Below are 15,240 nucleotides of genomic sequence, written 5' to 3' on the forward strand. Positions count from 1 at the left end.
CTCTATGTTCTTGCACCACAGAGGACCCTGATTATTTCCAAAATCTCCCATTTTGTAAACAAATGGAAAAAAACTGGACCAACTTCACCACACTGGTGAGAAATGATGCAATAATTGAACCAAAGGTTTTGCTATAAAGGTAAGTCCTGGGAGGAATCCAAGTGACCAAATAACCCCCTGAACCACATCCTGCAAAGGACAAACATGAACTGTGTGCCAAGGAACAACTGAACTGTGAAAGTGCCACTTGTCAACAGAACATCAACCAAAAGAAGTGGGAAAATTAATTCACAGCCCACAAGCTTACATTAATGATATCTTGTAATACATAAGCTAAACTCATGCAGAATATTTTATCTATAGAATAAACTCAGAGCTCTCTGCTGAAACAGAATTCTTCAGTTTTAGCCAAACTCAGAGAGAAGTGATTGTTACCCAGAACAGCCTGAACCCCAGTGGCAGCACAGCTGCCCTGCTCTGTCAGAATTCTATTCTGAGCAGCAGGACAAAGGCTGATTCCATCACAAAAACTCTTCTGGTTTATGGATCTGCACTTACAGAGAACTTAGGAGCTAACAGGTGAGCAAGACAACCTCTCTCCTGCTCCCTACATCAGTATAAGCAACCAGGAGGCAGCCAGGCAGCTTCAGTTACTCCTTCTAAGGACTAGGAAGGAAAAAATACACAAGAAGTGAGGCTAGATCAAGAATATTGGAAAGCCAAGAGCCAGGATGAGGCTCAGCAGCTGCTGCACATGGACAGAGCATCAGCACAGAGCCAGAAACAAACCCTGCAGCAAAATGCCCACCTTCACCAGCAACTGTCAGTTCTTCCAGAACTTGAGAAGATGCTGGAATTTACATATATAAATGGATTTCTGAGTCCTCCCACTTCCTGACCACTGCAGCAACTCTGACCTCAAGACAGAGGTTCCTCAGGTTAAATAAAGAGTTGGACAGACACCACAACCCACAACACTCCCAATGTTTTTAACTCACGTTGGATGTGAATGAACTGCTTTGGTTGCTTGAACTCTCCTTTGTACAAACGATTGTAGTAGTTGACATTGCTCTCTGCTTCAGGGACTGGGATAACCATGCTCTCCTTCTTTTCTCTGAAAACTTGCTGTGCTGAGATGGCCCGTTGCAAATGATGTTCCTGCAAGGGGAAAATGGGAGAGTTGATTTAGGTATCAGTGTACAAAGTGCATATAAAGACAGTCAGCCTTTTCTCCCACTGTTTTCCTACAGGGTAACAGAGTGGAGGCTTTGCTGGGTTTTAGAGGCCAGCAGGATGCTTCTTCTTAGGATGTGTGTCTCCAACTTTTTAGGGTTCCTAACTGATGGCAATCTTAAAACTGCAGTGAATGAACTACAAACAGATGAAGAGAATCCTTTGTTCAGACACAGCCCACACCTTCCACCAGACTGGGAAAAAGACAAACATTCAAACTTCACAAAATAACCTCAGCAGAAAATTAGGGCTGGGGAAAGCCAAACCCACCCAAACCTGTCAGAAAGAAAATGTATGCAAGATCAGGCCTTTTAAGTCAAAAGAATAGCAAATTTCATCATTCCTGTCTTCCCAGCAATCCTTACTGGCCTGCTTTTAGAAGTTTAGCAAGTTAAGAGCAACAGGAAGAAGAGTTCTCACAGAATAACACCTGAAAAGCAAGGACTCCCCAAACAGGTATCACTTAATTTTATTCTTATGGGACAAAAGTCACAAATTCCACAGAATCACTTCAGGTGAAATAGAGATCACAACAAATGTAGCAGCTCACAAAGATTTTTTTTTTCCCCACATAATTTTATTAGTTAATTTATTAGTTAACTCAGTGACAACCATCTACTGTTCCAAGTCAGAGCTAAGCTGTAACTTCCCTCTTGAAAGGCATTGCATGTTAAAATTTAATCCACTAGAAAAATGTCTCAGGCTAAGACACCAAGGTTACTCTGCCTCCTGTTTGTCCAGGGGAGTGACATTCCTCAGCAGGACAGGATCTCAGATCCACACAGCCATTGGGAAAAGTAAAGTACCAAGTTCTCCTAATCCAATATAAACCAAGCAAAGCGTAGACTCCCAGCAGATGAACCGCTGGTGGAACCAAGAGTGAAGGTTTCATTCTGCTTCTGCTGTTCTTCCCCAAAGTTTCCCAGATTTGGGGAGTGGGGAAGGTGTGCAGAATATCAGCTGGAAACCCAAACTCAGTGCTGTCACAGATCCATGGGACCTTACTTTGCCTGTTCCAGGGGCTGCAGGTTTTCTCTCAGCCATTCCCACACACCCAACTGCTGAGAAAAGCACTTGGTAGAGCAGGAAGAAACACACACACACACACAAAGGGTTTGCGGCTCTGTGCTCCTCCCTTTGGCTTTCTTAGGGTGCCCCTCCCCACGGTTAACACTCCCAAGGGGCCAGGATCAACACCAGGAATGGGAAGGTGCCAATTCCAGCGCCTGGCTGGCACTGCAGCCTGGCACACACGGCAGTCTGGCACTCACACACTCTGCTACCCACTTGGAAATTCTCTCAAGAACAAGAGTTCTTCCTCTTTAATTCTACAGAATAGTATTTTAAAAAAGGGGGAGTGAAAAGAAAACCTTTTTAAAATATGTAAATGATATTTAATAAATGATCCCCTTTTAAACGTTAAGATTCACAGAAATGCAATTAATGCAGCTCCTGCACAATCAGAGCAGCTCTGGGAATCTCCTAAAGAAGATGAAGCAACATTAAATCAATCAGGCTCCCAAGTGAGTGCTATTAGAATTAAGACAAGCATGCAATCCAATAGCTGCTGTGATCTGCCTGAGTTACTCCACACTGAGTAAATCTGTCACTCCACCATTAAAACGTGTCTTGGAGAGCTTGGCAGTGCTGAGTAATTCAACTACACAAAAATGGTTTCATTACTGGGCTGCTTTCAACTGCTGTCCCTGGAGCTGTGTACCAACAGTCCACAGCACACCACTGCTGTAAGGAAGGGCTTGATCTGTCCCAAATTCAGAACACCTTTTGCTTCTGCAGCCCATGAAAGAGTAATTGAGATGAGTAATTCAGGTCCTCAGCTGTTTTAACACTGTAGTAAGCACACACAGAGTTCCCAAGGAAGGCTGACAATAGGTGTTAGTACTCATTTCACTATAAAAAGCCTTCGAGCAGAACACAGCTTTCAAACAGAGATTTCAGCTTTCAGCAGTGCTGCTGTCACACCTCAAACAGCAGAGCTCCAAAATAGACAGATAAAGTAAGTAAATTTTAAAATTAGGAACAAAAACCTCAAATCTTTCTGCTCAGCATCAAGTGCAGGAAACTTTAAACTTTAACTCCTGAAACAATTCTCTTTAAACAAACTCTGAAGTTTTTTATATGAAAGCTGGGCTAATTAAATGGATTTATTAAACCTGAAGTGCTTTACAGATCAATTTATAACCAGTACAACTTTTGGTCTAGTTTTCAGTTTTTTCTTATGGTTTTGAAAGACACACAGTATTTTTTAAGCTCAAACTTCGTTCTGCAGTAGGGCAGATCCAAAGGTCTTACACAAAATAACAGAGCATTAGAGAAGCAGTGATGACAGCAAACAGAACATGCTGCCATGGGAATAAAAAGGAGCCCCTGACAAAGAGTGATTACCCATTAATTCCTTAAAAAGCACATCCAGACCTTTCTCTCCAGTATGAAGACAAAATTTCAAACAAACACAGCTTAGACAGGGTTATTTCTTCAACCAACAGCATTGGAGAGATGTAAATGTTTAGTGTGTGCAACACTGCTGCCTGAGCACATTTACACATTAAACCAGAACTGTGCTCTGAACCCCTTCTGAGACACCACAATCCTTCCTTCCATTTTAATTCAGGAGGGAAAATAACCCAAAAATTCCTGCAATCCTGGTACATTTACACATTAAACCAGAATTGCTCTCTGGACTGCTCCCTTCTGAGACACCACAATCCTTCCTTCCATTTTTCCTCAGGAGGGAAAAACACCCAACTATCCCTACAAGCCTGGTATGTAAAATACTTAGTTTTGGTTGCAGACACTCAGAGCCAGACTCCAAGCCCAGCTGAGAGCAAGGTACCTTCACTGCCATTCCCTCCATCCCTGAAATCCCACAGATCTCATGTTCTCCCTCCACTTTCTGTCTGGGAGTTTCTTCACTCAAAAACAGAGTCCAACAACAGTAATAAATCAACAGGTATTGATCCTATTATCCTGAAGTTATTTTTGTTAAGTTTTAAGGCAAGCACTGATAATACTAAATGGTACTTTTTACATATTTTTCACCAATATCATGCAATCACAGAATGATTTCAACCCAAACCATCTCATTCCAGCCCCTCACTGCTCCTAATTCCTTTTATCCCACAAACCAGAGCACCTACAGACCAGGTTGGGTTTTTCTTAACCTTTAAGTCTCTTGTTGCCACCCCTCAAGTAATCTCTAAGAAACAGAGTTTATCAAACTTTATATAACTGCAAGTTTTTTGGTTGAGCATGGTTGGAGATGCTCATGGCTGAACACCATCTTGACACTGAAATGTTCACCTTAAATATCAAACTCCAGTGAGCAATTCCATATTGGGTGCAAATCTCTAGACAACAAAGCTTTAGGATTCAATTTACCTGCTCCCATCTTCATTCCTTAAAACTATACCAAATTAGCAAAGTTACTTCTCTTTAGGTTGTTTCACTGCTTTAACCTCACAGCCCTCCATACAAGTATGATGGAACAGAAAAGTAAATTTATCAACAGTTTTTCCAACTCAAAATAAGTTATTTCTAGGCCAACCTCAAGTCAGCCTTCCAATCCACCTGCATCAAGAACAGAATTAAAGCAAAGAAAACAATTAAAATGTACTGAAGTCTAAATACTTCACTTGTTAAACGTTATATTCCAATTGGGAAATTAAAAAAAAATACTTTTTTATCTTTAATAGTGAGATTCAGAAGCTAAAAGTACAGAAGTATAGTTGGAAATGTGCAGACTCATCTTGCAAAGTCTCAAGCACAGTGAGTAACACCTCTTGACAGCACTTCCTGAAAAAAAGTGTCAGGAAGCTCAAAAGCTAATTTGGTCAGAAGCCTCCCTGTCTTGGAAAGCCTCAGCCCCATCTCCTCCCTCTCTGCACACAGACACTTTTTTTAGAGAAGATTCCCAAGAGCAGAAGTGTAAACTCAAGCACCAGCTTTTGTTCTCTTGTGCAGTTAACCCTTTCAATCCTACAGACCTGTTTCCCTTTCTTCCCTCTCCCTCTGCTCTGAGGTGGAAAGAGGACAAGTGAAATAAGGAGTCACATACAGAGCAGGAAATCAGTGTGTGCTCCACAAGAATTCCCACCCTTGAGAGCTGAAACCCATGGCTTCACTCTGGATTTATTTTGGAAAACACGCGTTTCAGTGATTAGCAAAGATGATAATACGCATTTTTCTACTGATTTGATACTTAATCTAGTCAGGAATCGGAGCTGTTTCCTCTTGCACAAGGTGTCCCCTTAAAACAGTGGATTAATTATCAAGTAATGCAGGGCACTGAGAAAACCATAAAAATCCAAATATTGAGTGAAAACCAACACACTCAAACTAAGGCTTTCAAGGACAATTCCACTCAGCTTCCCTAAGGAGTTTTCAACACTCAGTGGAAGGAAGCTGGAGAAAACCCACAAGAAAGAGAAGATACACAAGTGGAAAGGGCTCATGGAACTATTTCTCAGTTTCACTTTTGGCCATATCAAATTTTTCCCAACATGATATCCCCACCCTTTCTTAAAAAAAAATAAATAAAAATAATCACAAGAACCACCTGCCCCACACTTGCCTTCCAGACTGGTGAATTGTGACTACAGCCAAAAAAATGTACTGAAGGTTGGCTGCTCTTACTGACTCAGGGAGAGAAGGCAGGGGAAGTGAATCAAATTGGGCTGCTCCATCCTTAAAATTCACACAGGTCCCCGGAATGGGTGAAATCCTTCCCTGAGAGGGTGGAGAGTCCCTGGCACAGCTGCCCAGAGAAGCTGTGGCTGCCCCTGGATCTCTGGGAGTGCCCAAGGCCAGGTGGGACAGGGCTGGGAGCAGCCTGGGACAGTGGGAGGTGTCCCTGCCATGGCAGGGGTGGCACTGGTTGGGATTTAAGTCCCTTCCAACCCAACCCAGTCTGGGATTCCCTGACTTTTCCATCACTTTCTTCCCTTTCCCAGTTGTTAAAGTGCAACTTCCCAAAGCAGCACCCAAGCCAAGCCAATCTGGGACTAATTTAAATCCAAATCCCGGGAAGCCCATCCCCTGAACGTATCTCTGGAATGCTGATGTTGGAACAACCCAAGGGAAGGGCCCCCAACACTCCTGGGTGACACGTCTTGTCCAGGTGAAGATGTCTCCAGAGGAGAGCAGATGTCAACCTGAATGAGGAAAAATCCAGTTTGTACCAAAACAAGGCCCAGGAATGTCTTTCTTCCCCCTCTGGGGGGCCTAAAGCCAAGTGAAGCACTTGAGGAAATAAGAGTGGCAATCAGTCCACAGACCCTGATAAAGGGACAGGGACAGTGAAATGAGCACAGACCACAACCATTTTCAACCAATTCATGTCAAATTGGACATGAAACAACTGTGAGATATCCCAAATATCACCCCAAGTGCAACAGCAGCAATGTCTGAGAGCATGAGCAATCTCTCATCCCTGTAAATAATGATTATTCACTATTTATGAACATATGGACACACAACTGTCACTTTCTATGAAATGTCAGAAATCCCACAGCAACTAAAACTCTGTATTTTAAAGCTACAATCATTTACACAAGTTCCCAGTCTACCAAAACATGAATATAAGCTAACAATTAAAAATCAAATTATTGTTATAACAATAAATAAATAAATATGGTTATAAACATTAAATTGAATTATTAAAAAAAACAACAACTTTTTGGAAAAGCTGTTTGCGGTACTAGATGAGAAATTTCTGTTTACTGAAGAGTACGATTTTTTTTTTCCCAAAAAAAGCTTTAGGAGAATATTGTTACAAATACTGTAACATGTAGTCCAAAGATCTGCTTGGGATACACTGGTATCACTCACAAGGTAAAAAATGATTCCATTAGAAATCCTGATTATCCCAGTCAAAGCAAGATGGCAAGGCCCTGACCTAGAGAAATATTGTCTCATTTTTCATGTCATGAACCCCACAATGCATTTTTCAAGGCTGAGACACCCTAAGAAGGAGCTCTGCCCTTTATTAAACCCAGTATAATCCAGGGATCCCAAATTGTGTTTGATGCTGGCTGCACACACCAACACCTCCATGTGACCGTGAGTCACAGAGCTGCTCCTTGCAGCAGGGAGGAGCGAGAGCTGGAAATTCTCCAGCAGGAGCTGAAGGAGATCACTGCACCTCTCCTCTGCACTCTGCATTTAACCTCAGCCTGTGGGGAACATTTTCATCCCAGCATTAATATCCAGAGTTTCTGTTTAACTGAACACACTTGCAGAGGGGAATTTGTATTTTAGAGAGTTTTGAAACAAATGGTGTTTTCATCGCCGAAGTGATGCTACCTGGAGTGCTGGAGACCTAATGGAGCAAACAGAAATCCCTCATTTTGTAATAAAAAACATTGTCTGAAATTGGTTCTACAGTTTGGACAACTGAGAAAAAGGTTAGATAAATTTAAACACATGCACAGTAATTGACAGAAATCAAAATCATTAAAAATTAACCAAAAAATTCCATTTTAAACTGAATACCTTTAACTCAAGAAACAGAAATTATTATTTTTCCGACTTGCTGTAGTATCAGTGTTTCCCTTAATTATCCTATCTCTGGATACCACTGCAGTGAGTGGTTTGTTTACATCCAAGTCTGGCACGGGGAATCCAACATCACTGGGATGCTTCAAAGTAGAAGCAGTTTGTTTTATGCAACACAGACTGGTCTAAGATCCCCCAAGTGTGAGCTGCAGCCAGAGAAATGGCACAAAGCTGAGAAAAACAAATTATAAATTCCAATGTAAACAACAGAAAACAACCAGAGGAAAGGGGGGAGGAAGTGTTTCTGCTGGCTGAGAACTGATCCGAGGATGAACCACTTTGTGTGTCCCAGGGGACAGGAGCAGAGAGTTTACTGAGATGGAAAACTGATGGGAAAATGGCATCTCACTGATGGGGGAGAGTCTCACAAGTGAAGCTGAGCAATCTTCAACTGAAGATGACACAAAAACATCTCACAGAGAACAATTCTGCCAATGGGGAGGTGCTGAGCACCCAAACTTGAGAGACCAAGGTGCAAATGTATTAATCACAATTAGAATTGCACAAAGGAAATCGGGGAAATTAAGAATTCTGGTTTTGTTGGGTTTTTTTTTCTGCAGATTTCTGCTCCCCTACATTTGCAGCACTTCATCTGCCATGGATAGGGAGAACAGTTTAATCCAACACCTTCAGCTCCACTACACTGTGGTTATTACACATTAACAAGTAGGAATTTGCAAAATGGATCAAAAATCAAAGCTTTTAAACAGCATATTCTCAAATACTTTATTACTTTGACTTGGAACTAGTCAACATTGCTTTCAAAATTATCACAGTCTATACTGATACAACTTTTAGTCACCCAAAATTATTTTTCCTACTTCTTACACCCTTTTTTATACAGGAATTCAGTTCTAATTCCATTCTTCTCTACTAGTTATAGAAACTTCAGTTCTACAATTGATCTTCACCACCACTGGCTTTTAGGACACTCAAGGTTCATGTAAATATTAAATCAGTTATTTACCTTTCCAAACGTTGAAGTGTTAGAATGATAAATATGCTATGGCATAAACAAGGCATTATTTATTAGCCTTGTTGGCAAAATAAATTACAAATAACCTTTTGAACACCTAGCACCAATCAAAATGATCTTTCTTATGAAAAATAATTAAAACAGTGGTTACTATAAGCAGATTTAATGTCTGTTGATCCAAATTGTTCAAGCAGGACATTGCAACCGGTTTCAGTCAGAAGAGAAATGGCACCTAGCTGCTTCCTGCTCAGTTTTGCCAAGCAGGAGCACTGTGAAATCTGGCACTTTGTAAATCCAAGGAAGCCCAAGCTATTTTCTTTCCAAGGCTTCCTTAAATTGAAGGAAAAGGAAAGACTGCTCCCTGCATTTGAGACGTCCCAGAGCTGAGCCATTCAGCTCAGCGAGGCCGATTCCCAAGCGCTCTCCTAAGCTTTTGTCATGGAATTACACCTCCTGCCGAGGAACCCTTCCCACCAGGGAAAGTTCCTGCATAATGACCCGAGGTGTGACTCTCAATTAACAGCCCGGCAGCTCCCATTGTGCTCCAGGGCCACGGGCACCCAAACCAGCCCGGGCAGCTCTGCCAGCGCTGACCCCGAGCAGCCTCTGGCCTGCAGCAAAAATGCAGCTTTATCTAAATTACCCGCGCGGTGTTAAGATAGGGCTGAACCCATCTAACCTCGAGATGACACCGCTTCTCCATTCCCATCTCTATCCCCACGTGCTCCCGGTGAAAGGAAGGATGATCCGCTGTCCCACGGTGGCTGTCACCACCTCTCATCAACACCACAAGAAGCACCATGTCCCATCTACCTGCAGCTCGGTTACTCAGCTCTATCTTAAAAGCACACTCGGAGATCAATGACATTTGTCCCGGGCTAAACTGATAACCCAAGCACTTGGGACAGGTTTGCTGATAGGTGTTAATGTGATAAGCCCTAATAAACTGCTCGCGAGGTGGAGACTTCAGAGCAAACCTTGGTCGTGTTTAACTTCAGCCACAACAAATTAAACGGGAAGCTCCTCGGTTTTGAGAGCTCCCCAGTGCTCAGCTGCTCGGGGTTAATTCTGATTCACAGTTATCAAACGGGACATTAAACAGGGACCAGAGATTCTGCAGGTAATGGCACAGCAAGAATAAAGGATCAGAGCTGAAAACTGAAATAAAAATTGAATTGAAAGGTGCACTTGGGAGGGACATCACTGTAGGAGGCAATGGGACTCGGAGAGAGGGAGAAAAGTACAGGAGATCAAGGCAGGGAAAGATCTCAAACAAAACTGAAGCTCAGGATTCTGTGAATAAAAATCACAACCCAGCATTTCGCTGCCTAATGCCAAACATACTTCAGTAATCTCAGCAGTCTCCAAGCACTCCCCAAGTAAGTAAATAAATACAGGTGCTTAACTCTAACTGAGGAATAACTTACACTGGGAATTGTATTTCCCCAGCAGAAAACCCAGTTGATTTTAGTCAAACAAACCCAATTCCTTTCCAAAGCAAGTGTGCTGTCTTGATTTCACCTGGTTTTGCATGGAAATAGAATCCTTGGAGCTTCTCACATAGATTCCCATGCAGTCTTTCTGAGGGATTTCTGTTTTCCAGAATATTTGCATGGTTGGAGCTGAAGTTATCCTCTGTTGACCTGCTGCTTTACTCACTGCTGTCCGTGTCTCTTTGTTCTACAAAGCCACTTGTTTGTAAGGAACTTTGAGGGTTCAACCACAGGTTATGAATGCACAGCCCACACACAAACACACAGTTAAGAGAAGACTCTGTCCATGTGGGAAGTGATTTATGTGTATTTGTGTTTTTAAACTCAGACCTAAGCGCATCAGACAGCACCAGCACTTCTGATCAGAAGCTTATGTGAATCCTCACACATTTGATACTCTCCCAGTTCTCTGTATCAGAGAGAAATATTCTTTATGGATATTTTTGCTGATACAATTTAAAAGGAAAACCAGGACTTGTGCAAAGCTAAAAGCTTCCTGCTTTGAAAGGAGAATGAAAAAGTTACTTCAGGAGCATCACCAGCTCCAGGATACCTCGAAGCCCGATGATGAGCACTTCAAGTTCCAGCATTACAAAAGGAACTGAATGAACCAAGCAAAAAAATTCAAGTTAACTACTTCCATCCGAAATAATCAGAACTGAACGCTGTATTTAATGATTAGAGAAGGCTCATCCCGAGGTGATCCCTGCAGAGCTGGGAAGGAAAGTCCCTTCCCACGGGTACGGTGTCAGCATTTCTGCAGCGTCAAACCACGTCCTTAAGTTGCCATTCCTGCCTTTTCCTCTCTAGCCTCAGGCCTGTGATGCCGTGCCAAGCTGAAGTGGAAATGAATGGATGTTCAAACAAGGATTGAGATGAAGGCTCAGACAGCTCTGGCCAGGCAATCCCGGGATCACCCATTACCACCACATTTTCAGCTTCCTCACACCTCAGGTAAATTGACTTCTCAGAGCCTTCCGTGTGAATGTCCCTCATTATCAAACAGGATTTCACCTCACAACGTGCAACTCGGCAATCTCCAATTATAGGTATTCAAATAAAAACACACTAATGTGATAAGAAACAAATCCAGGGCTTATCTGCTCTGCAACTTGCTCCCTTTCCAGTCAAAACAATTCATTAGCATTAGTAAATAAAAGTCTTACTCATCAGGAAAAAAAGCCCTAGTGTCCCTGCTCAATTTCTGAATTCCCAAAAGGACACCTTCCTGCTTCTGCTCCAGCCATCGCTCTCTCACGTGAGTTTAAAAACAAACCCACACAATTTGCTTCCTCAGGTTAATTTAGAGTAAATTATAAACATTTGTAACATAAACATGCTACAGAAGAGAAACCTAATTCTTTCACAGCTGGAATCTCCAAGTGAGAGAAATGAGCTGCTGATTTGTGAAACGCTGCGAGTGGATATAAATCTCTGAGATACTCATACAGAAACAGTTCCAGAATATTCATCAAAAATAAATGGACCAAAATCTGTACTTCTGTATGTACAAAAGATCAATCACCAACTAATTAAACCACATGTCTGCACCAGCGAGGCTGGGTTATAAAGAACAGGGCAGACATGCCACTCAAGCGTTTTAAATCCTGCAAATCTGTAAATAATGATGATTTCCAGTGGAATATATCCCGGAAGGTGCTGTCTGACCCCATGACAGTCTCAGAGGGTGGCACCGGAGAAGAGCGGCATCCCAGGGCCAGAGGAACATGAGGTTTGTGGCTCTGAACAGCAAATGGAAAACAGCAGCCACCCTGAGGCTTTAAACAACTTTCACTCGGGGAAAAAAGGCCTTGAGACACCCTAGAAATTGAGGTGGCAGAATGAGTGTGCAGAGATTTCTCTCTCCCTCCAAAAAGTCCCTTTTAAAATACATCAAATCGATCATGGCAGTATTTGCTATCAATTAAAGCTGTTCAGGTATTTCTCAAATATTTAACTACTGTCATCCACAACAGACATTCCTTTTCATATCATTAAAAAAAAAAGTACAATTAAGAATTATCTGTGCTACACTGGGAGAAGGACAAGCCATGAATGAAACCATCACCACATGGTAATGATCTGAATAATCTAAGAATAGCAGTTTATAATCTTGCCTGGCTGATGCATCTCGCACAATGTTTATATACTGCTTCAGTCATTTCATTTTGAGACTATTACATAATATATCAAACAGAGCCACATGTCAGCGCAGAGAAAACAAACCTCACTCTCTCAGAAAAACAACTTTTTAGGACAACACTAAAGTAGTTTTATTGAAGTATAAATCTAATCTTCTCAATCATTTAAGCAGCCCATAAGCAGCTTGTTTGCTCGAACTATTACAGCAATTTTCCATTAACAACTTTATTTTAAACATGATTTATGACAATAACAGCAATTTTTAATAATTAGTTTAAATATTAAATGCAAACACAGCACTGCAAGATAGACTTTAGAGGCTGAGAAAACCAAATTAGTCTCCAAAATTGCTTCATTAGTACCCCAATGTTGTTCCTTTTAACTACAATCCCAGCTTTTAGCAGAGTTATTCTTGGGGAGTTCCTGAAGTTTTGATCCCACTGTATTAGACACAGTAAATTAAAAAATAAAACCCCACCATGATAAGACAGAGGATTCCTTTTAATACCAACAGTCAGGTGAGAAAAAAGCAGTGAGGAAAGCACGGAGCCTCCTTTGACAGCTGTAACCTCGGAAAAGCCAATCCACAGGCACAGAGGTTTGGCTGAGGCGGAGACACGGATTCATTGAGGAAATTCTGGAGGGTGCATTTACTATCGGCTCTGCAAGTACAGACACATCAGGCGACAGCCTCTGTCTGAGCTTACACAACTCCCAGGAGCACAAAATAAACCTTACTCTTACAGAAAAGTGTTTGAAGATCGGCAAGACAAAGCAGTACGTTTGGAGGACACCAGAACTGCAGGCAAGCGTTTTCAAAGCTATCCCACTGCTCACCAAAACCCCCAGAAACACGTATTTACCTCAGCGCACAAAAGCTTTTCCATCCTTTAACACCGCGAGCAGAACACACATCACACATCCACGCTGAACACTGGCTGGTTGATTTGGAAATAACATTAAAGCTCCAACGCTTCACACAACGCGTTCAGCTGACGCCTCGGCCATGCGATGCACATCAAGCAGCAGCACAAACCATCGGTGTTAAATAACTCCGAGCAGCACCAGGGATGGCTGAAGGAACAGTCACTGTCCCACACGGGGACAGAAACGCTGTCCCACACGGGGAGCCAAAGCTGCTGTGCAGCCCTGCAGCCCCACATGTGCACCGTGTGTGTGTGTTTGTGTGTGTGTGCTGGGCTGTGCCCTCAGCCCCACATGTGCACAGTGTGTGTGTGTTTGTGTGTGTGTGCTGGGCTGTGCCCTCAGCCCCACATGTGCACAGTGTCTCTACCAAGCGCAGGGACTGACAGCGCCCCAAACCGCGACACGGAGCTGCCGCCGGGCTCGGGGACACCCGGCCGGAGGAGAAGGGAGAAGCTGGCCCGGAGCCGCTCGTTCCCTGTGGAGTGGCACAGCACAGCACGCTGCACCCAGCGCTTTCACGCCGCCACCGCCTCCCCAGCTCCAGCCCGAGCGACTTGACAGCCACTCACAACAGGCTTGGCAGGAGTAGTATCAGCTTTAGTCCACAACGCGCCGAGCACCCCGAGCCGCTCCACCGGGCCGGCATCCCGAGCCCGCTGCAGCACCCCGGCATCCCCAGCTGCTCCGGCATCCCGTGCACCCCGCACCGGCACAGCCCGAGCCCGCTCCGGCATCCCCGAGCCGCCGCTCCGGCATCCCGGCTCCGATACTCCGCCGCTCCGGCACAGCGAGCCGGCACACCAAAGCCGCTGTGCCGCTCGGACATCCCGAGTAGGCTCCGGCACCCCGAAGTGACAATCCGAACTGACACCCCGAGCACGCTCCACCGCTCTGGCACCCCGAAGCCTGTCCGGCAGCCCGCCCCGCTCCGCCGGGCCAGCGCCGCGCCCCGCCGCTCTGGCACCGCGCTCGGCTGCTCCGGCACCCCGCTCCGCTCCGCGCTGCCGCCGGCCCGCCCCGCCGCCCTCACGCCGAGCCCCCCCCGCTCACCCGCGCCCGGGACGCGCAGCAGAAGATGGCGGACAGCGGCAGGGCCCGCTCGCGGCGCCGGACCGCGGCTTACGCTGCGCCGTTTGCGCAGCGCCCCGCGCGCCCCGCGGCGGAGCGAGCGTAGCGCGCTTGGTGAATACCGGCGGCCGGTTCCCCGTGCGGGGGGTGCCTGTAAACAATGGTGCCCCCCCTGCGCCGCGCTCCCTTACCGATTCTTCCTCCTTCTCCATCCCCGTGGGCATCTGCGGCACGGCCCGGTTGATGGAGACGCAGTCGTTGAGGTCGGGCATGTCCTTGCCGCGGTAGATGGGCAGCGGTTTGGCGGCGTCTAGCGCCCGGGCGCGGAAGGAGAGTTTGCTCATTGTCTCCCCCTCACAATAACACCCCGGGGCCGGGCGGGCGGGGGGGGGGGGCCCTCAGTGCGGCCTCGCCGCCGCCTCCCAGCCGCTCCCGCGCCGCGCCCGCGCCACCATGGAGGGTCCCGCCGCCCCGGCGCAGTTCCCGGCGGGGCCGCCCGTAGCCCGCAGCGCACGCCCCGCAGCCCTAGATCCGCGCCGGGCTCGCTCGGTCCGCCCCCTGCGCCATGGCAAACATGGCGGACATTAACCACAGCCGCTCGGCCCCCCCGGCAGCCCGCGCGGCGGGAGCGGCGCTGCGCGCGCAGCCGAGGGCGGGAGGCTGAGGGAGCCTCAGGGAGCCTGAGGGGGGCGGCGGGAGCGGAGCGCGCCGAGCGGTCGGAGTGAGCCCACAGTGAGCCCACAGTGTCCCTGCCGGGTGCCCAAAGTGTCCCCACAGTGTCCCTGCAGTGTTGTGCCCGCTGTGTGCCCACAGCGTCCCTACAATGCC

General features: G+C 45.6%; 1 protein-coding gene across 2 annotated transcripts in view; it reads right to left on the minus strand.

Annotated features, from left to right (window-relative positions):
- Positions 1 to 14,796, minus strand: part of EPC2 (enhancer of polycomb 2) — a 35,329-nt gene extending 20,533 nt beyond the window's left edge. Inside the window, exons 1-2 of one of the 2 annotated variants that reach the window (XM_014249624.2) lie at positions 14,604 to 14,796; positions 999 to 1,158 (exon numbers count right to left, since the gene is read on the minus strand). In XM_014249624.2, coding sequence (XP_014105099.1) covers positions 999 to 1,158; positions 14,604 to 14,756 — 313 coding nt within the window. In that variant the 5' untranslated portion in view covers positions 14,757 to 14,796. The remainder of the gene's footprint in view (positions 1 to 998; positions 1,159 to 14,603) is intronic. The other variant, XM_005519588.3, reaches the window with a different exon arrangement.
- Positions 14,797 to 15,240: the final 444 nt, after the last annotated feature.

This window comes from Pseudopodoces humilis, chromosome 8 (assembly GCF_049639895.1).
Source record: "Pseudopodoces humilis isolate 2021_Gansu_Grassland_sample_001 chromosome 8, ASM4963989v1, whole genome shotgun sequence".
Lineage (NCBI taxonomy): Eukaryota > Metazoa > Chordata > Aves > Passeriformes > Paridae > Pseudopodoces > Pseudopodoces humilis.